The sequence below is a fragment of the Micromys minutus genome (genome assembly GCF_963924665.1).
Source record: "Micromys minutus genome assembly, chromosome: 16".
NCBI classification, from domain to species: Eukaryota; Metazoa; Chordata; class Mammalia; order Rodentia; family Muridae; genus Micromys; species Micromys minutus.
Genome location: NC_137985.1, coordinates 34,433,681 through 34,455,369, shown reverse-complemented (window position 1 = coordinate 34,455,369; position 21,689 = coordinate 34,433,681). Strand labels below are relative to the sequence as shown.

At 48.0% G+C, this 21,689-nt stretch overlaps 1 protein-coding gene across 2 annotated transcripts in view; it reads left to right on the top strand.

Moving 5' to 3' along the window:
- Positions 1 to 21,689, top strand: part of UBASH3B (ubiquitin associated and SH3 domain containing B) — a gene marked incomplete at its 5' end in the record, with an annotated part of 132,363 nt that overhangs the window by 78,017 nt on the left and 32,657 nt on the right. Inside the window, 2 exons of one of the 2 annotated variants that reach the window (XM_080929930.1) lie at positions 19,693 to 19,746; positions 20,470 to 20,656. In XM_080929930.1, the coding sequence (XP_080786056.1) occupies positions 19,693 to 19,746; positions 20,470 to 20,656 (241 nt within the window). Of the gene's footprint in view, positions 1 to 19,692; positions 19,751 to 20,469; positions 20,657 to 21,689 lie in introns of both variants that reach the window. The other variant, XM_080929929.1, reaches the window with a different exon arrangement.

Here is a 21,689-nt window from a genome sequence, read left to right as displayed (position 1 = left end):
GCCTTGGCTTCCCTTGATGTTGAAGATGTCACACACACACACACACACACACACACACACACACACACACACACACACCTCCCAACTCTGTTCAATGGGTAGGATACATGATGTGATCCAATCATTTCTGCATCTGGGAGGGCATCTCTGAAGCCACAGCTCCCAGCGACATTAATGAAAGTTAATACCTGCTGTCAGCCTCAAACTGCAAACTGTTATGGTTCTTTATACTTTAGCTGGAGGACCGCAGCCATTCTGTCCCCTCTCAGCGTCCCCATGTCCCACCGGATAACTTCTTCATTGCTCCCTCCCCATTAGAAATCCAATTTTCACTTTCCTTTACAAAAATCCTCCATCGTTTAGGTCCTTCCCACAACAGTGGACAACTCAAAAGTCCGACTGCTCCGAGTTCCTTGGACAAGAAAGAAAACTGCAGAGACAAGCACACACCCTCTGCTTCTGCATTCACCAAAGAGCTTCCAGCCCGGACCTGGTTATCTCTCCCTCCCACTCCACTGGGTCTGCTGTATCAGTGAAAAAGGAAGTAAAGCCGGGGAAGTGACTCATTAGGATCCTCCTCTAACCCACCCACCCCCTCCTCCCACCCCACTCCCAACCTCAGACCGAAGTGTATTTTGTCAACGCAGACTCAAGGTCCTATCTGTGCAAGCATGGTTGAATGATAGTCAGGAGAGAGATGGAGGTTAGGGAGGGAAGGAGGAATGAACGAGCTGGTAGAGTCATAGAGCTTGGGTTTGCCTCTGCTTCCTGTCTGGTATTCATAGGCTGTTATAACTGTGAGTGCTCCAGGGGCCTAGAGTTCATTGTGGAGTCTTGTATCCAAACACCACAGTGCCCAAATTGGTTTTATAACGGAGGATGCTGAACATGGGCATTCTGGGGGCAATTCGTGAACTGGTTAAGGAGGAAGAATGATTAAATTAGGACAGAAGGAATCAGGCCCCGTGTAGCCATAAGCAATATCACATGTTGGCCTAACAGGAATCAAGGCTGACCACATTTGGGGGCAGCATTTGAATGTAGCAATCAGAAAAGGCCATGGGGAAATTTCTTGAGAGCATCTGACCTTGAAGGACATGCAGAGACACCCAGAGCTAAGCCAGACACCCCCTTCCCCCACTCCTCCACAAACAGGAGACCACATTTTGGTAGGAGAGCCAGTGGCTAGCTGAAATGTCCACGTGTACGCTAACACACACTTTCCCTCTGACTTTGTCTTTGTCTCTCTGTGTCTCTCTTTCTTTCCCAGTTTCCTTATCTTTCCATTTTTTAAAACTTTACCCAGACACGGTGGTCCATACTTGTAGTTCCAGCACTTAAGGCAGGAGAATTGCTAGATTGAGGCCAGGCTTGGCTGCATATTAAGACTCTGTCTTTAAAAACAAACCAATAACTATTTTTCTAGGGGTCAAATTGTTCCTTAACTTTCAAATTTTGTTTTTATATATTTTTTAAATTATTTAATATGTGTGTACATGCGTGCATTGGCGTGCAGTATGGTGTGTGGTATAATGTTTGTGTGTGTGTGTGTGTGTGTGTGTGTGTATGTGTGTGTGTGTGTGTGTGTGTGTGTGTGCATGTGTGTGCATACACACGAGAGTGCTCTTGCATAGGCCGCAGTGTGCATGTGGAAGTCAGAGGACAGTTTTGGGAAACTGGTTCTCTCTTCCCTTCAGTTGGCTCATGAGGATCCGCCTCAGGCTGTTGGACTTTGCAGCTATGCCTTTGCCCGCTGAGCCATCTCCCCAGCCTTTTATTTCTTATGTATTTATTGCCCTAAAACCCTGTCGAGAGAAGCGCCTAGCTCAGTGTACAAGGTCATCCTGCTCACATAGCCTTCTTCACTCAACCCTTTGGGGATCATGGAAGAGGAAATGGGGCTTGAGGAGTCTCAGGATACTTCCTCTGAGTGTCTGTGCTGTGGTTCTCTTCTCCTGCCCACCAAAGGAGGAGGTTGTATCTTTCCCCCAACCTCTGCCGTATCCTCTCATCCCTGCGTCCACTCAGAGCAGAGCCTGTTCTGAGCTCCTTTCTCTTCTGTCCCCTCATCTTAGGTGGTCCTAGCTGCCATCGAAGGCTATGGTGCCTCACTGTGGAGAGCTGAGCCAGGGCCTGGAGAGTTAGAAAGAGGAAGCTGGGCCCTAGGGAGCCCCAAGCTTAAGAAGGAGAAACAGTCCCTTAACCTACATGGCCATACGGCAAGACCAAAGGCAAGCTGAGGGGTCAGCTTCCTCTGCCTCCTGCCAAGGTTATCACAGCACCTTCCACAAGCTAGAGCTTGCCCCGAAGCCCAAAAGATTGACCAAGTTGGAAGGAAAGCAAGTGGCAGCTTCTAGGTGGGTAGTGAAGAGGTCCAACTGTTGAACTCACCATATTGCTGTGGTGCGTCTCCGTTCCCCATGTGAAACATGACGACTTAGTCTCACAGACCTTACACTGGGAGGCCACTGTATCCTAAATGTCATGCCTTTTCTTTCTTTTTTCTTTCTTCCTCTCTCCTCTTTGTTCCTGTGCCCCTAAATTTGAGACAATGCCTCTCATCTTGTAACCCCAGTGGGTCTGGTATTTGATATGGAATCCAAGCTAGCCTCAAATTTGTGATTCTCTTCGGCACTGACCTTGTAGCCGTGTTCCACCATGCCTTATCTTAGTGCGTGAACACACACATATATACTACTGAGTCCTAAAATAAGAACTCAAGTATCTTTGTCCACACGTATGGTGTACTAACAGTCTTCATGGATGCTATGCACTACTGAATATGCTATATGGTACTGAATCCTAAAATCAGAACTTAAGTATATTTGTCCACAAACATGTGAATTGTGTACGAGAGTCTTCATGGAAGCTGTATATTGAACATTTCACTTGGGAAGTGATTGGGATACAGAGGCAAGACTCTCATGAATGGGGTAAGAGGCTAGTGAAGGAGACCCAAGGGCTAGGAGCGTAGCTCAGTGGAAGAGTGCTTGGCTAGCATGTGGGATTTGATTCCTACACTAACAGATAGATGAATGCCTATGACACACTCCCTCACTCCCCTTCCATCAGCCTGGAAGAGAGACCACATCACAACCGAGCCAGGCTGGCTCTGATCTTAGACTTGAGACTCGAGGCCTACAAAGCATTAAATTCTGTTGTTGCTGCTGCTGCTGTCTCTGTTGCTGCTACTGGTGCTCTTCTTCTTCTTCTTCTTCCTCCTCCTCCTTTCCTTGGTTTTTGTATTGTTTTGTTGAGACAGGGGTTCTCTGTGTAGCCTTGGCTGTCCTGGAGCTCACTCTATAGACCAGACTGGGCTCAAACTCAGAAAACTGCTTGCCTTTGCCTCCCAAGTGCTAGGATAAAAGGTATAAAATTTTCTGGTTTTTTATCAGTTACCTTATTCGGCAGTATATATCTATATACTGAACTAGGATAGTGTATATCTATTAAATCTAGATTACCAAAGCCATGTGTTATTAGACAAATGTGCTGTATGGTCCCTGTCCATAATATAAAACTCATAAGTACCTTTTGGTCTCTGTTTCTTACTCAACTGAGACATCCAAAGTATAGGCTCACACAGTAGAAGGGCCCTATGCAGTCAGATGCCTAGTAAGAAAGTAAGATTTTTATTAGGTAATTGAGTCTCTCCTTTATACAAGGCTTCCTTGAGGGCCCCAACCTGCAGAAATCAATCATTGGTATGTTTACTGTACCCTAGAGTTTGAGGTTCCTCAGCCTCTGCGCTCTGGAAGCTGAGGCCCAAAATGAGGAAGAATGGGGGAGGGGCATGTGCTTAGGCCAAGCAGACAAATGGCTGCCTAGAGAGTTTGGGGTGGGGGTAGGGGCTTCTCACTTCCTGGTGAGTTTGATAAGTCCCCACTTATAAATACCAAGTACTCCCATAGAGGAAGAAACAGTAAATCATTTCAGGAAGCCATACCTGCTTCCCTTAGCAGTTCAACGCTGTTAGAACAGGCCAGTAGAAACTTCCTCGGATTCGGGCTGCAGAGTGGACCTTCCGAGCACCCGCAGAGAACTATATTGCCAATGGGTCCTGTCCAAGAGAATCCCAAAGCAGGCGTAACCTTAATCAGGGAGAACAGGAAGAGACATGGTGGCGGTACTTGGTAGTCTGGGAGACAACACAGAGTCCGTGTAGGCTCCTGAGCTTACACCTCTTGACTACATCCCACACAGACAAACAGATGTTCTAAGCTTCCGTTTGCCCACATAGGGATTGAGCCTCCAGAGGGTACAGATCTGTCTGACTATGAAGTCCATGTTGTTGAGGCTCTGCTCCCTCCTCCTGAGGTACTGAGCTGTCTGTCTGTCAATTCTTGGTCTAGAACCCACACTGAGTGATGCTAGGAATGGGGCGAGGCATGTTCTTGATGGGAGATACTGAGAGCAGTTTCCTTTAGTTCCAGGATCACGACCCCCTTTCTCCTGCATAAAACACCTCCCTCCCGCTTCAGTTCACACCAGCCAGACATCGGCGTTCCCTCCGTGCCTGTTCTCGGCTTTAAACACTGCATGGTTTTATTTTCTACTGTTCAGCCTTAAAACCCGGCAGCTTCAAACACACCCACTTGTTCTTCCGCATCGTCTGTAGGCCCGGGGAGTCCAGAACCGTTTGGCTAGGATCTCTGCCTAGTGGCTCTTCTCCCAAGGTCTCAGTCACCTGGCACCAGCCAGGCTGCATTCTCGCCTGGGACCTGGAGCAGAAGCCTTCTCCAGATTGTTTCTTCTGTTGGCAGAATTCACCTCCCTTTGCTTGTGGGATCGAGGAAGGCGCCCCAGCCTCTTGGCGGATGTTGGCTGTAAGCCACTTTCAAGTCCTGGAGGCCACCTCAAGCCTGCCATGTGCTTCTCTCTGTGGGCGGTTCCTGCTCTGGAGCCATCAGGAGACTGCCTCTCCTGGCATCTTCTGCTTGGAATGTAGTGAAATCCCAGAAGCTGCAACCTGGCGCTGCCACCACATTTTGTTGGATGAGAGATGGGATTGCAAGGCAGGAGTGCAGCAAAAGGTGGGTGTAAAAGGTGTCCCTTTAGGGAGCTTGCCGCACTTGTGAAGAATACCTTTAACATCCTGATGGTGGCCACATCATTTCACATCATTATGTTACATCCACTGCCAGCCTTTGAAGCACAAATAAATAAGAAATGGCCTCTACTTCAAATAGTTTACAAGGGTGGAGGTGGGGGATGATTTTTATGTGATGGGAAAGATGGGTATAGGGAATGTGGGTTCCCAGAGAAATTAGGAAGCTTCCAGCAGATGATATGCCACAGGTGGAAGGTTCAGGAATAGGCAGGGACCAGGCAAGTAAGCAAAAGTGGATCTCAGCCAATAGGAGAGGCAAGATCTGGGGAACAGAGTATCTGGGAGTTAAAGACCCAGGGGCTAGGAGAAGAGGGAGGCCCTGGTTGGGCTCCAAGTGTTGAGGTTAAGGAGGCCACTCATGATGTTGGAGATGGGCTTTAGTGTAAGGGGAGATTGCATTGACTCCTTTGTGGTAGCAGAGCCTTACTTTATGTTGGTCTGCTTTACCCTGGATTCTTACAATACTTACGAATCTGCCATGGCTAGCCAGGCTTTGGATGTCTCTTGAAATAAGTGACCAATGAGTGAGATTTGGTTGTACCCTGGCTCTTTTCTCTGGTAGAACTGGATGGGTAGTGGAGGGTGAAAAGTGTCACTTCATCCCCGAGAGTGTTAGTAGGCAGCACTGAAGTGTTACCGGGTCACTTGGATTGATCTTAAATCTTTCACTGTCATCCAATTTTCAAAAACTAATAATGTGTAAATATGTATATGTATGTGCATGTTCCTGTGCACGCAGATGTGTATGGGTACATGCATGTGTAGGTGCACAAGAATGTGTGTGGAAGCTAGAGAAAACCTCAGGAGTCATCCTCAGAAAGGTTGTTCATCTCCTTTGAGATAGAGTCTTTTATTGGCCTGAAGCTCACCAATAAAGTGAGGTCAGACTGAATCTGCCTGTCTTCCCAGCCCCATCTCTGGAATTACATACATGTACCACACCTGTCATTTTTATGTGGACTCCGGAGACCGAAGTCACATCCTTGTGCTTGGAAGGTGAACACTGTATCAACAAAGCCCCTCTGTATCTTTTTAAACTGCAGTTTCTAGCATGTGTATGTGGGTGGTGATGTCCACCCCATCAAAAATGGCTTATGAATTAGATGAGATGATGGAAGTGATGTTATTCCCAGCTGCTGGGGGAAGAAGGGCAGTCGTTATTCTAGGGAAGGGTTATAGCTGCTGGCTAACCTGCTATTGTCTTAGTTAGGGTTTCCATTGCTGTGAAGGAGACACCGTGACCAAGACAACTCTTAGAAAAGACATTTCACTGGGGCTGGCTTACAGGTTCAGAGGTTCAGTTCATTATCATCAAGGCGGGAACATGGCAAGCAGGCATGGTGCAAGAGAAGAAGCTGAGAGTTCTACATCTTATTCTGAAGGGAACCAAAAGACTAACTTCCAGGAAGCTAGGAGGAAGATCTCAAAGCCCACCCACACAGTGACACACTTCCTCCAACAAGGCCATGCCTACACCTACAAGGCCCCACTCCTAATAGTGCCACTTCTGAGGCCAAACATATACAAACCACCACACCTGTACGAATGACTCTACATGCATGCCCATATATATATTGAGACAGGTTTCTCTGTGTAGCCATGGCTATCCTGGAACTCACTCTGTAGACCAGGCTGGCCTCAAACTCAGAAATTTGTCTGCCTCTGTCTCCCAAGTGCTGGGATTAAAGGCATGAGTCGCCACCGCCAGGCTATTCAGTGGGTTCTTTTTAAAAAGGAGAAGGAAGAGGAGGAGCGGATAAAAGGAAGAAGAAAATAGAAAAAAGGAGGGGACAATGAGAGAAACGATTTGGGTTGACTGTGATCAAGATATGCATGAAACCGTCAAAGAATAAGTAAAACACATCCTTAAACAAGAAGAGAAAAAATGAAGATCTGCACAAAGCAATGTCTGTGCACTGTGGAGTAGAGACTTCATTAATGCTAGGCCCTCCCTTTTCTTATACCTGTTTGTTGAAGTGGTACAGGAGCCATGCTTCCAGCCTGCTTACTCATAGTCCTTAACACAACAGCTGGGAAACAGAGTTTGCCTGAGTACCTGCAGGGGATATTTGAATGAATGAATGAATGAATGAATGAATGAATGAATGAATGAATGAAGAGCAGCCCAGTGACAGAAAGAAGTTCAGTTTAGGTCATAATTCACTTTAGATTGTCATGTTGGTGGTATTGACCTCCATCACCTGCCCTGATTCTAGGAGGACCCTTCAATGACACCTCCTCTCTTCAGCTAAGTTAATACTATGTCCTCAGACCCACTTTTCCTACCAGTTTAGTGAAGAAATACTGTACCAGCTCCAGAGGTTAGGGGAGGGGTTTAATGAGACTGTTTACATGGGAAGTAATCTATATAGCACCTTATGAGTGCTATATACTTATACCATAGCTTAGCTGTAGGTGACTAATCCATAGGCATCATGGGAAGACAGACAAGACCTCTGTCTTGTCTCTGCTCCTCTGACCGGTGCAGCTGTGAGTCACACAGCCTCTTCTGCAGCTCTGGGATAAAAGCATTTCAGGAGGACTAGCCCCATCTTCGCTCAAGTATTTTTAGCTGATTCTAGTGGTTCTAGAATGTGGAGGTGGGGATGGGAGGAGAAGAGAAATCAGTGTCTGTTGTCATCTGCAACCCGAAATGACTCTGTTCCACCAGAGTCTGTCTTTCCCTCCTTTGGTGCCGTGGGATGGGACGGGGGCTGCTTCTTCTTCCTGCTCAAAATCTCAGCTGCCGCAACTGTCTCCCACTTGAACGCTGGTCTCTAGTCATATCACAGACCTCACACAAGGAGTGGGCTCTTATCCGTCCTCCCTTGAGCAAATGAGCGCCTCTGGTCACGTTTGTTTACCTCTCTTGCTTTCCTCTGCACTTCAGTGAAATTGTAATGGCCGGCTGCTCTGGAACTGTAGGGCTTTTAAGAGAATCCACAGAAATGATTATGAAAATGTCTCTAGCATAGCTTTGACCCCTCCCCAGCAGGGGGTGACATGTCCCTTGGCTCCATCCCTTTCTCAGTCTGAGGTGTTCTCTGCACCTTTCCTTAGAGCCACTTCCCAGAGCTGCTGCCCTGAGTGACTTCTGGAAACCCTGTGTGACTCTTCATTCACCACCCCCAGCACCCTGGAGGGACACAGCCTTTATTATTCTGTGGACCTTTGTTTTCCCAGATCAGTTTGGCTGTCCTCTGTAGGGTTAGTGTGACTCTCAGAGCAGACACCGTTCCTCTAGGACAGCCTAGTCTCCATGATGTTCAACAGTACCTCCAATAGAATCCCCTTGACTGAGGAGACTTCAAAGATGGACACCTTAAGTGTGACTAATTAAAGAATTAAACACATCTTCTACTCCGAAACCTTTCCACAGAAAAGTTTGGGAAGACCTGTAGAAACAGTCGATTACTATACAGAACAGAGTCGTAAAGTAGAACCATGGCCTTATTTATCAAGGGGACTGGGCTGAATGTTAATATCTGTTATCTTATTTCTGGGTTGTGATGCCTTGTCTTCCTTGGTGCAAGACTGTGGTAGCTTCTGAGCTTCAGATTCCCAGGGGATAATACTTGTTTAGCTTGGGCAATGGACTGAACTTTGGAAACCCATATCATCTTTCTAGGAAGATACTCCAGTGAGCAGTGGTGAGACCACTCTGCAGAGTAGTAAGGACTCCCTGAGGAGAGCTATAATGACTTGAGATCTGACGTGTGTGTGCATGTATGCATGCGAGTGTGCATGCACCCGTGCATGACTGCACGCATAGAAGCTACAGGTCAACACCAGGGATCTTCCTCTGCCCAGTGTCTCCTTATTTTTTGATCTGTGGTCTCTTACTGAACCTACAGTTTATGGGTCAGCTAGACTAGTGAGTCCGAGTAATCATCCTGTCTCTGCCTCCCTGTGCTAGGAAAGAAGACATTTGTCACGCTGTCTGCCTTTTACATGGGTACTGGGGATCCAAACTCTAAATCCCCGTGTTTGTGCGGCAAGCACTTTACCCACTGAACATCTCCCCAGTCCCATCCATGTCTCTCCACCTGTAATACCAGCCTGGATGATTGAGGTGGTAGACCACATGGTTGTCCCATTATCCCTCCCCATCCCCCCACCCCCACACACCCCAACCCCCACCTCCCCCACACCCTCACCCCACACACCCCCACATCCCCCCCCCTTCACAGCCTCTCAATAACTCCTCGTTTTCCTGCTGACTGAATCTCAACACTACTGCTGCCTACAGCCCCGGGCCAACCACCCTCCTCTCAGGAGAGTTTCTGTCACATTCCCCCAGCACCACCTGGTTTCCTCCGTGACCCCTTCTCTTGTCTCATCTAGAAAGCTTTTCTCTCTTGCCAAATCTGAAACACTCTCAAGACCTTCTCGGAAGTTATAGATGGTTTTAGCAGAGAAGGAATCTGGGTCAGCAAGCATCCAACCTTGAAATGCTTCTATTAGCACGGAGCTTCCATTTCTCCTTGGGAAACGGTGCAGATTGATGGGCTAATATGCGCAGGCAGGCATGCAGATGTTATTTTTGTTCAGTGTCTAATATATGCAAGACACCATGCTAAGCTCTTCAAATGCGTTACCTGATCTTAGCCGTGAACCTTCCTGAAGCCGTGGGTATAGTCACCCCCACTTAAGAAATTCAGAAACTGAGTCTTGCGGGGGGGGGGGGGGATAACTTGCCTACCATCCCAGAAACAAGCCTTTTCACACAGCAAGCAAGCACACTTGTGCCTCTGTGCAACCCCACCCCCAGCGTGTAGGGAGGAAAGTCATTGCTGGAGACACCTAGAAGTGTGGGGAAGAGTGTTTGTGAAGGCGCCACCCATGGGCTAATGGCTGGTTTCCCAATCACAAGCTTCTGCCTCCCTGTAGCAAAGGCCACACAGCCCCTGGCTCTTTTTAGCGAGAACAAAACAAGGCCTCCCAACTGGGCTGCTGGGCCCTGCCGCATAAACACAATGGAAACCTTAAAAGCTTTCCCCCCCCCCCTGCTAATCATCGCTGAGGGACAGAGATGGATTTACCTAATTGGTATTCTCATGGGGAGGGCCCACACACCTAATTCCCCAAATAGCTCATCCTTTTCTTTTTCCCCTTCTGATGAGGCTTATGAAAAAGTTCAGTGCATTTTCTTCCCCATTGACTGGCCTTGTCATTGAATTGATTATTGGATACAGCCAGGCCATTAACCTGGGCTGACTGAAAGGGTTCTCCACTGGGAGCCAGACTCTGACCCAGGCCGTCAGGATCAATATATCTTTCTCCATTAGGTGCATTTCCTCCCACGGAAGTGGATCTGCCCATTACAACTGATGCTTATTGGCAGGCCTCTCTCAAAGTCTCCTGGGGAAAACACCACAGGGATATGGGGGTGAGCTTGTTTAGTGGAGCTACCTCCATTCTTAGCAGGTCTGGACTCCCTTGTGTGAGCAGGATGGAGCGGAATGTTTTTGATTATGTGGGAAAGAGAGACCAGGTGCAGAAGAAGGGTAGGACCAGTTTGAGGACATTGAGCTCACGGGGTTGGACCCAAGGTAAAGCATAGAAGCCACTGGGCAACAATGAAATGCCCTCCTAACATCTGACGGGATTCCCTCAAAAGTCAAGTCAGTCAGCTAACGTCAAGCTCCCTGAAGTCACTTGGGGGAACCTCAGAATACCTTAAAGACATCATGTCTTTCTTGCTCGGCTTTCCTGTGGACTTGTTGATTGCCCCTCCTCCACCTTTTGCAAACATTAAAATTGAACACCAAACTTGGACATTAGTGTTGGTGGTTGGTGACACTTTCCTTAGCAGCAGAAATAAGTCGGCGCCGGTGGCTTGGCTAACCCCCACTGCTGTCCATTCTTGGTGTGTGAGGTTCTTAGCTGGTCATCAGACAGTGCCTCCCACTGGCAGGACTCTGCCTGCCGACTGAAGAAGAGACTGAATCCTTATCGTTCTTATTGTATGTTCTTACTGGGAGGAAGACAGGTGTCGCAGTCAAGGGACGGTGATGATGAGACTGTGAGCCTGTGAGGTCGGGGGTTACATAAGCTGGTTATTCTGAAGCATCCAGAGTCTGGCCTGCAGAGCATCTTGGCTCTGTGTTTTCCATCAGTCTTCCCTTCCCCACAATGTTCTGCCCAGCTTTGGATCCATTCTAAGGAGAAAAAAGGGGGCTGGGGGGAGGGGGAATGTGCTAATCGTGGTTTGTGGTGTAATTGGGCCTTTATTAAGACTAAAACACCAACCAATGAGTACACATGGAAAGACCCATGGTTCCAGGTGCATATGCAGCAGAGGATGGCATTGTCTGGCATCAATGGAAGGAGAGGCTTTTGGTCCAGCAAAGGCTCATTTTCCCAGTGGAGGGGAATGCCAGGGCACTGAGGTGGAGAGGGTGGTTGGGAGAGAGAGCACCTGCATGAAAGCAATGGGAGGGGGAAGGAGGGATGGGTAAGAGGAAAGGGGATAACATCTGACATGTAAATAAAGAGCATATCAAATAAAAATGATAAAAATGGTAAAATCCAAAAGATATGAATATGAAGCAAAAGCAGCTGATTCTCATGAGGGTGAGTGGAACACAGAGGGAAGAGAAAGAGGGAGGGAGGGGAGGAGAGATACAGAGATAGCAAAGGGGCAGGGAGAACAGCTTCAGGATACTTCTCCGTTGTTGAGAATCAGGGGTTTTGTTGTTTTGCTTTATATTTTGGGTCATAAAAGCCGTTTTTAAGGTTTACTTACTTTACATGTGTGTTTGCCTGCATGATGTCTGTGCACATGAGTGTGCCTGCCACTCATGGAGGCCAGAAGAAGGTGCTGGATCCGCATGGCTGTGAGCCACCATGTGGGTTCTTCTACAAGACACGTGCTATGAATTGCTGAGCCTTCTCTCCAGCCCCATAAATGCCTTTTTCATGTCCATTGCTCCTACAGAGAAGACAGTGGATTGTGTTCACAGGTAGGAAGGATGATAAACTAATATGAATGTCCAGCTTTAGCCCAGAGAAAGGGACTCAAGTTCCCCGTGTCCACGGAGCTTGGAAGACACTGCTGGAATCTAGAGTGGGTCTAAACAAGATTGGCCAAACAAGAGGCTCCTTGCCCACTTCTCCATGGGTCTACAAAGAGAACAGAACTAGTAATTTACCAGCCAAGACCCTGCCTCAGGCTGGGCATCAGGTCACCTGTACCAGTGAGTGGGGCTCCTGCCTTGACTCAAAGGTACCAGCTCAGGCAAGTCCTTTATGTGGGAGACAGAACTGGAAAGTTGGCTGGAGGCTACTCGGCTAGAATCTGGAATTCCAGACCTCAGCAGGCATAGATCGCATGCCTTAATCTGTAAAACTGAAAACCAAAGATACTTTAAAATCTGAACTTTCTCCCCACCCTCACCCTAAAGGTGATTCTGTGTGTAGACCTGGCTGTCCTGGAACTTGTTTTGTAGACCAGGCTGGCCCTGAACTCAAAGAGATCTGCCTGCCTCTGCCTCTGCCTCCCAAGTGCTGGAATTAAAGGGGCGCAGCACAATGTCTAACCCCACTTTCTCAAGCTTTGCCATATCAAAGTGTGGAGGTTTGGAACACTTTGAATTCCAAATGTTTTGATTGGGTGTGGTCAATTTGTTAATAGGATCTTTAATCCCAACACTCCAGAAGCAGAGGCAGGAAGATCTGTGAACTTGAGGCCAGTCTGGTCTACACAATGAATTCCAGGTCAGCCAAAGCAACATAGTAAGACCCTGTCTCTCAAAGGGGGTGGGGGATGGGGGAAGTATTTTGTAACCCAATGGGCTGGAGAAGGTGATAGGGTAGAGTTCAGAAAGACTATCTTAATGCAGCCTTTACCCTCGATTTATCTTCCTGAGGAAATGACAGACAAGCGATAGTGGCCTATCTACTGTTTTGCATACAGAAAAGGCCAGAGATTGGGGAAGTTTTGGGTAAACCAACTCTGGCCTCTAGTTTCAATGATTAATGACAGGGAGGTGCTCAGCTGGGCGGGGCTGCTCCTAGCAAAGCATGGCCCATGAACAGAGCAGTAACTCAGCCATGTTGGTCCCCAAGGCCACTGAAATTCTTCGACATTTTGCAATAAGGGATGCTTCAACCTGTATTTTTGGAAGAATGGCCATTTTGTTCACAGGATAAGTTTTATCTTAGAAGAGGAAGTTTAGCAGGCTAAAAGTGCTTGTTAATTAACTGACCACTTTGGCAACTAGTGCCTAATCTAGATCATTCCTTTGCAGTCAACTGAACAGCTACAGTTTCTACCAGTGGACCCTGTCTCTGAGGTACAGGTCACACGTAACCCTCCCCACCTTAAGACATGGCTCTGTCTACCAGGCTGCCCTTGGGTGAGGATTGTGGTGTTAATATATAGGTCTGGACATCTCTAAGTGTGTGTGTTTGTGGGTGTGCACATACATATAGGTGCACATACCTGTGAAGGGGAGAGGTCAGGGTCAGATTGTCATTCCTTAGGAGCCATCTACCTTGGTTTTTGAGACAGTGCCTCTGCTTGGCCTGGAACTCAGTGAGTAGCAGAAGCTGACTGGCCAGGGAACTGACCATGAACTTCTGATCCTTCTGTTTTAGCCCCACAAGTGCTCAGGTTATAGTTGTGAGTACTACAACTATATATACTGGATTTGTAGTAGTAGTTGTTTTGGGTTTTATTGTTGTTGCTTTCTTTCCTAGTTTGGTTGTTTATTAGTTACCATTTTGCTGTTTAAATTTGAAGGCCAATCTCTCACTGTCTAGTTCTGGCTAGCCTAAAACTTACTGTGTAGAGCAGGCTGACCTCAAACTCAGAGATCTGACTGCCTCTGTCGCTCCAAAGGCATGTGCCACTGTGCCTGGCTTGGCTTTTGTTTTGTGTTTTGAGGTAGGGTCTCAGGTAGTCAAACCTGGTCTTGAACATTCTACATAGCCAAGGATGGCTTTAAACTCCTTTACCCTGCCAATGTTAGGATTACAGGCATGTACCACTGCACTGGTTTTATGCAGTTTTAGGGTTGGGAGCCAGGACTTCATACATGCTAGGCAAGTACCCTACCAGCTGAATATTTGCCCCACTTTACCAGAAGAGGGAGGAAGGGCAAGTATAGTATGTATGTACGAGGTTGGTGCTAGTCTCAGTTTCAGATACACTCTGGGCAGTCTAGGAATGCAGCCCTTTAGGTGTATTTTTACATTGGCTTGTGGCCTTACAGGAAAATCTTGGGTGCTGTTCCTTGCAGAGGGTCAGCCTCGGGTACAGGACAGCCTGTAGTTCATCAGGATGGAAGACATTCTACTCAGTGCCTGGTATTCAATGTCTTCCCACCTCCAAAGTCTTAATTTTCTACCACAGAGAGAGAGCTACATGGAAGGTCGCCTCTTGTCCTCTGTTTTCAAGTTGGCTGCCAGCCTCAGGCACAATTCTGAGCTGCCCTGGTCATGCAGAGGTGCTCAGCTCAGCAGACAGCCCCTCAGAGCCTCAGGATGTGTCTACCCAAAAGCCATTTACAAAAGAAAAATAAAAAGTTTTGTTGGGCTAAGACCGTAGCTCTGTTTCTTTATATGAGCAGAGCCCAGGATTCCATCCCGATACCACATAAATGGATTCCCAGTGCCATATGATGACTCACAACCCATCTGTAACTCCAGTTCTCGGGGATGTCCCTCTTCTGGCCTCTATGGTCACCAGGCATCCACATGGCACACCTATATCCATTCAGCAAAACACCTATACACGTATAAAACCTGAATGGTGGCACACTGTGAAATCTCATCACTTATGAGGAATAAGCAAAAGGATCAGAAGTTCAAAGGCATCCTTGGCTACACAGTTAATTTTAGGCCAGCCTGGGCTAAGAAAGACCTTGTCTCAAAAAAAAAAAAAAAAAAAAAAAAAAAAAAAAAAGGCATTGTTTTGCAGTTGTCTCTCCATTGTCCATTGCAGCACAAATGCCTTCCGTGTCTAGACTTTGCTTCTGAGAAACAGAACTGACTCCACCTAAGTCTGCCCGACCCCCAGAACAGCACAGACTATTAAACTAATTTCGAACAGAGTCCTCTGGTTAATTAGGCCATTTAAAATTCAATTAAATGTGTTAGGTGTGAAAAATTAATGCTATCCTGCAGGTTGAGGGTTTTTATTTAATTTTTTTTAATTTTTGCATCTTTAGAGTTTATATTAATTATTTCCAAAATGTAAGGTTGTCTTGATGTCATGAAGAAGAGATGTATGTAATTCATTTAATTTTGGTTCTATAGGGTGTTTTCTCCTCTAGGAGGATTCCATGTGTCTTCTTTTTTCCTTACAAACAGGTCTTTTGAACATAAACAGCTGGAGCACACACACGATGGGCTGGGGCGCGGGTGGGGTAGTGGGAGGCTGTGTTTCTGCCCGGATCTGAAACCTAAAAGGTTCTCATGGCTTCTTTTCAAGTTTAGCATGGCGTCTTATCGGTGGTTCTCAACCTGTGGGTCGCATATCAGATATCCTATTTAATGTGATGATTCGTAACAGTAGCAAAACTACGGTTATGAAATAGCAAAGAAAATAGTTTCAGAGTACCCTTTTAGAGGGAATTGAGGGAAGAGGTTTTGGTGGCATCTGGATATGACACAAACCTGGATCAGACCGTGGTCTCTGAAAGATGCCCGCCAATCACGAACCAGCACTGCACACCTTTGGCTTGGCTTTTCCTTTCCATTTGATTCTGTGCAGTTTCTTTAAGAAAAGCAGGCAGGAGGTGAGGGGACAACAAAGAGAAGGAAAGAAGGAAGGGACTTGAAGAAAGAGAAGGACTGAAGCAAGGAAGGAAGGAGGAAGAGGGAGGGATGCTGTCTCAGGCAAACCAGCAGGAAAGGTTCTTTGTGAACCTTCTAAAGCGTGACCCTTGGGGCCATCCTTCCATATCTGAAGATCTGAAGATCCTGGGAGCTGGGAGCAACAGGAGGACTCCCAGCTGAGGGGAGGATGCCCTGCAAGGCGGAGGACTCCAGGCAGAGGGTAGGACCCCAGCAGAGGGGAGAACTCCAGGCAGAGGGGAGGATCTCGGCAGAGGGGAGGACCCCAGCAAAGAGGAGGACTTCAGGCAGAGGGGAAGATCCCCAGCAGAGGGGAGGACTCCAGGCAGAGGGGAGGACCCCAGCAGAGAGGAGGATCCCCAGCAGAGAGGAGGACTTCAAGCAGAGGGGAGGATCTCAGCAGAGGGGAGGACCCCAGCAAAGAGGAGGACTCCAGGCAGAGGGGAAGATCTCCAGCAGAGGGGAGGACTCCAGGCAGAGGGGAGGACTCCCAGCAGAGGGGAGGACTCTCAGCAGAGGAGGTGGTTGGTTGATGATACTACTGGTTCCTCCCAGTGAGTAGGACATTCATACAGTCCTGTTTGGTTTGTCTGTCTTGTCCGTCAGCCCTTTTGTGTCAGCTGTGCTGGCCTCCTTCCTCGGTAGACAGAAGACAGGATGCTTTGTTTCATAGTTTACTACAAATAAATGTTAGATGTCAGTTAAGACCAGGCTGTTTGATGTGACCGAACGTTGGGAACTCACAGAGTGTCCCACTCACTGGTCCCAGGTGAGACCTCACCCTGCCAAGTACTTGGCTGCGGAACTGCCCCCAATAAAACCTGAAGTTGGGGCCCAGGCTCCCACAGTCCAAGCAGAAGGGGAGCTTCTCTGTCTGCTGAGGCCAACTCTGAAACCCCTGCCAGCATCTGAGTTGCTCTGAGGGGAGCAGATGCCTGGCCTGAGCCAGGGTTTGGCTGTTCTCAGCACACTCCCACTAGCCCTTGGCGTTGGCCCCAGGGGTAGGCCGTGGGGGCGGCGCTCTATGGTAACTCACTCTTTAGCTGCACAGAGCTGGGAGTCTTCTGCAGCCTGTTCTGTGGGCAGAGTTCTGGGAACAGGCTCAATCCCAGTTGTAACGGGCTTGCTTTGAGCCTCCCAGCCTCCCTCGCAGGAATGGGGTTTTCCCTGCCTAGGCAAGTTCACTCCTCTGTTTCAGAGGTATGAATTTACTTTCTAGAAACCTTTAGAAGTATATTTAAGAACCAGTGGATGCTCACCACAAAGCATGACAACCTGAGTTCAATCCGTTACTAATGGAGAGAACGAACTCCTGCAGGTCTTCTGGCCTCACCACCACCACTGCCCCCCTGGGGGGGAGGGAGACGGGAGTGGAGAGTTAGCTCAGGAAAAGCACCTGCTGCTCTCCCAGAGGACCAGAGTTCAGTTCCAAGCACCTGACCATCTATAATTCCAGTTCTGTGCCCTGACCTCTGCAGGTACCAGACATATGAGCACAGTACATATGTAGACATGCAGACAGACATACACATAAAACAAACCTAAAAAGAAAGGTTTGAAAACAATGTTTAAAACCTGTTTCTTCCAGAATCTTTCTTGAGGCCCACAGGCCCTTTGTGCTCTTGCCAACACAGCTAACCCTCACTGGGCAGGGTGTATTAGGTGTGCTATTCCTCCCTCAGCTTGCGTTCTTCCGAGAAAGAACTGTTTAGGTTTCCTTAACCTTTATCACAGACTTGTCGCCCCCAAACCTTTTATTGTCCCCCCTCTGTTGTTCCCCCCCCCCCTTGAACTTCCTCCAAAAAAAAAATGCATCTTTTAAGTTAGGGAGACCATAACTTAATTAGATCTCCCATTTCCAGAGGATTCTCGAGGCTCCTCCAAAGAAATAAATTAAATTTCAGTCAGCTGTATTTCATTGGGGGAAGGGTGCAAGACAAGGAAATTGGGTGTTCTATATAAATAGCACATTGTCTGGGCTGAAAATGAGTTCCCATTCTGGTTGTTTTGGAAACAATGGGTCCTTCTGGGGGCATTTAATAGCCTCCAACTCCCCCTGACTGGTGGGGTTTTTTTGTATATGTGGCTTCTCTACCAAAAAATGGAAGGTGTGGGTCTCAACCCGGGGACAGCTTTCAAAGGTGTGGTAGTGGGGATGAGAGTGCTCCCTGCTTCTAGCTGGGTTTGACCAGCTTCCTTTCCCAGGGGTCTGCCTCTTTTCTCTGGGACTTCATCTCAGTGAGTAAGTTCGTATCTCACAGTGCTGTTCCAGGTAGCTGATCACAGGGGAACCAGGCTGGGAGAAAAGTCAGGCCTGACATAGCTCTCAGCGGTGATAGAACCACAGCCCCTTGGCTAAGCGGTACCTCAGCCAGGCTGCTTTGAGCAGGTTTCTTCACATCTCTCCATTGGGGTTTTCCTTGGGAGACTGAGGAAACTGGGCTCATAAATGATATCTGAGGTCCTTGCCAGTTTGACCCAGAGACTTACTCTTGGCTCTGAGTGATCCATGGAGGGTCTGTGGGGGGTTGGGAGGTGAGGAGAGGGACCCAGGTTCCATGAGCAAGAAGGAAAAGGATACTTAGAGTGACTGAGGACCCAAGTCAGTGTAGTGAAAAGGTCACAGAAGTGATCACTTATTGATGACCTGCTTTGAAAATGCTCTCTTACTGGCCACCTATAACGTGTTCAGCACTGGACAAGGCTCCATGTAATATGGCCCATCTTTACATTCTGTGACAGAGTAGAGGCACTTGGTGTCTTTCACCACACGGCCATCACGCCCTTGCCAGTGAGTCACCGCCTATGGTCAAGGTTCTCAGGCATTCCCTCCATTACTATTACTATTACTACTACTGCTACTACTATTGAGTCAGGGCCTCACCTTGTAACCCTGGCTGGTCCAGAATTCTCTATGTAGACCAGGCTGACCTCTGCTTCCTCCAGTGCTGGATCAAAGATGCGTGCCACCATACCCAGTTCCCTCCACAGTTCTTGTCCCCAGCGTAATCAGCTAGTTCGCATCCAGCTCCCATCTTCCTGCATACTGGACGGAATTCCACAGGGACGAGGACCGTTCCCTGCACCCAGAATAGTGTGGGTGAAACAGGTGATAGGGAGCGGTGATTTTTTTTTAAGCACATGCGGGAATTCGTGGATACAAGTCAGCACCAAAGCGAGATGTGAACTCACAACTCTGTGGCTCTGGCAGACCAGGCTGTGCTCCTTGCTAGCTTGCAAGTCTTACTGCAGAGAGACTCCTATACCTACTGGCCCACCAACAGGAGGGCTTTGAGCAGTCTCTCTGTAACTGGTAGTGGAGGAGGAAGTGAGTTTATCCCAGTCTCCTTGTGGATATTTAGCACCGCATTTTCATGTCCCTCCTCATTCATTCCATTAAGGGCTGTGAGTAAGAATCCTGTAGGGTATCTAGGTCATTGGAAATGAGTGAGTGAAAAAATGAGGAGAAAAAGAAAGATGTGACAACTTTTGGGGAAGTGAAAATAAAACCCTAATGTGGAAACAACTGAAAATAGACGATGGGATGTCAGGCTGCATGCAAATCCAGTGCTAATTACATGGAAATTGATGACTAGTCCTGACTTCCACCTGCCTCGCTGGGACCCTCGGGGAGGCCCTGCTGCCAGCGTCTTTCCTATGCCACATAGCAGTGCAGGGAACGCACACTCTGATGTTGTCCCGGCCCACTCCACCCTCGTGAGAAGAGCTGAGGGGAAGGCTAAAAATACTAACAATAGATATTTGCTTTCTTTTTGCAGACAAAAAGCTCTGGCATCCACAGGAGGAAGAAGCGTTCAAGCAGCATGTGACTGGTTGGTATGAAATAAATAAATTGAGAAAATAGCATGTAATTAACTCTGAGTGTCTATGAGGAGTGCGGGTGTGCAGTCTTGTTCTAATGCACCCTTCCAGGAGGGGAAGAGACAAACGTGACAGGCCCATTTATCTAGCTGACTGCCTCCTCTGCCCTGGCCCCAGGGGATGTGTATCTCCTTGGATCTGTTTAAAAGCTTTCAAAATCCTCCCAGATAGCCGTTCACCCTATCTGAGGCCTGCCAGTCACCTCAGGACGCACTGTGCATGTGTGCAGAGCTGGCCAATTTAGAAAAATGTCCCACTCACTTACCAGGATGTCATTCCCAAGGAGAAACCCACAGGCCATCCTCCTAGACCTTCCTTTTGCTTTGGAGGCTCAAGAACTCCAGAGCAGACTGAGATGAAGGACTGGGTGTGTGCAAGGAAACTTCTCTGTGGGGAACAGATTTGGAGTTAAATCAAGGATGCTTCCTGGAGAGCAGCTTTGCCTTTTTTTTTTTTTTTTTTTGGAGTTGTGGGATAAGAACAGAAGCCTCTCCATCTGAGAGTTGGTTGGGTGTGTAAGCTTCAAAGGGTAGATTTTTTTTTTTTTTTTTTATAGCACACATGGAAGCCCTTCTCCCGTGTGGTCCTGGGGTGGGAAACCCAGAGAGGGGATGGGCCTGCCTCCCCTCATCCTCCTCATTTATTGTCTTTCTTGTCTCTCTTATCTCCCACAGGTTGTTCTCCCACGTTGGTGATCCCTTCCTGGATGACCCCCTGCCTCGGGAGTATGTCCTCTACCTCCGCCCGACGGGTCCATTAGCCCAGAAGCTCTCTGACTTCTGGCAGCAGTCCAAGCAGATTTGCGGGAAGAACAAGGCTCACAACATCTTCCCCCACATCACCCTTTGCCAGTTCTTCATGGTGAGCCACATCGCACCCTTGTTTCTCCCACCCTAACCCCCCTCCCCATGTCCCAGACAGCTCCTGGGGACCAGAGCTGAACATAGGAGCTTTCCCAGAAGACTAAGGAGATAATTAGGAGCTCTCAGCACTGGGTGGACCTCCCAGAGGTCAGTGTGGTCTACAGTGAGGGCCTCACCCACTTTCACTCTCTTGGCATCAGCTGAGGCCCTAGAACATCTGGGTTCAGTGCATCCGGACAATAATACACCTCTACAACTTGAAGGATGCACCCAACCCTTGGTGGGTGGAAATCTGGCCTGTCAGCCATTGATGTAGCTTCTTCATACATGCTTACTATCTACTTACTCCACTCTTAGGATAAGAATGTTTGTGTGTGTGTATGTGTGTGTGTTTGCAGACATGAATACCTCATCCACCTCGAATGTAACAGAAGCCATCTATTCACCTTATTGTCTAGCCTGAAACTCACTAAGGAGTCCAGGCCGGCTGAATGGGCAGTGAACCCCAGAGATGTCTCCAGTCTTCCCTCCGTGACCCTGGGGTCACACTCCCATGCTACCAGCTCTTTTAGGCGGTTCCTGGCATTGAACTCGCCTCCTCATGCTTGTATGGTGTGAGCTCTATTCCTTTATTTTTATTTTTGAGACAGAGACTCGTAGCTTAGGCTAGCTTAAAGCTTGCTACATCACCAAGAATGACCTGAAACTCCTGATCTTTGCATTCCTGATCCTCCTGCCCCAACCTCCCAAGTACTGTTTTTACAAGCACGGACCACCATGCCTGGCCACCTCTAAGGTCTGGAGGAGAAGGAACAGAGAGAATGGGGATCAAGATAAGGGGCTTACAGGCAGGAAGAGCTACCCCTCCTACATGAACATCACCATGAGGTCGTACTAGTTTTCTAGAGACTGGGAGATAATCTTCTCCTGCCACAGTTTCTCATCCACACCCTTGCACTCCATGAAAAAGCTTATTTAGAGGCTAAATCAATCCCCCATAATATAAGCTATGAAGCATTCATCCATTCCCA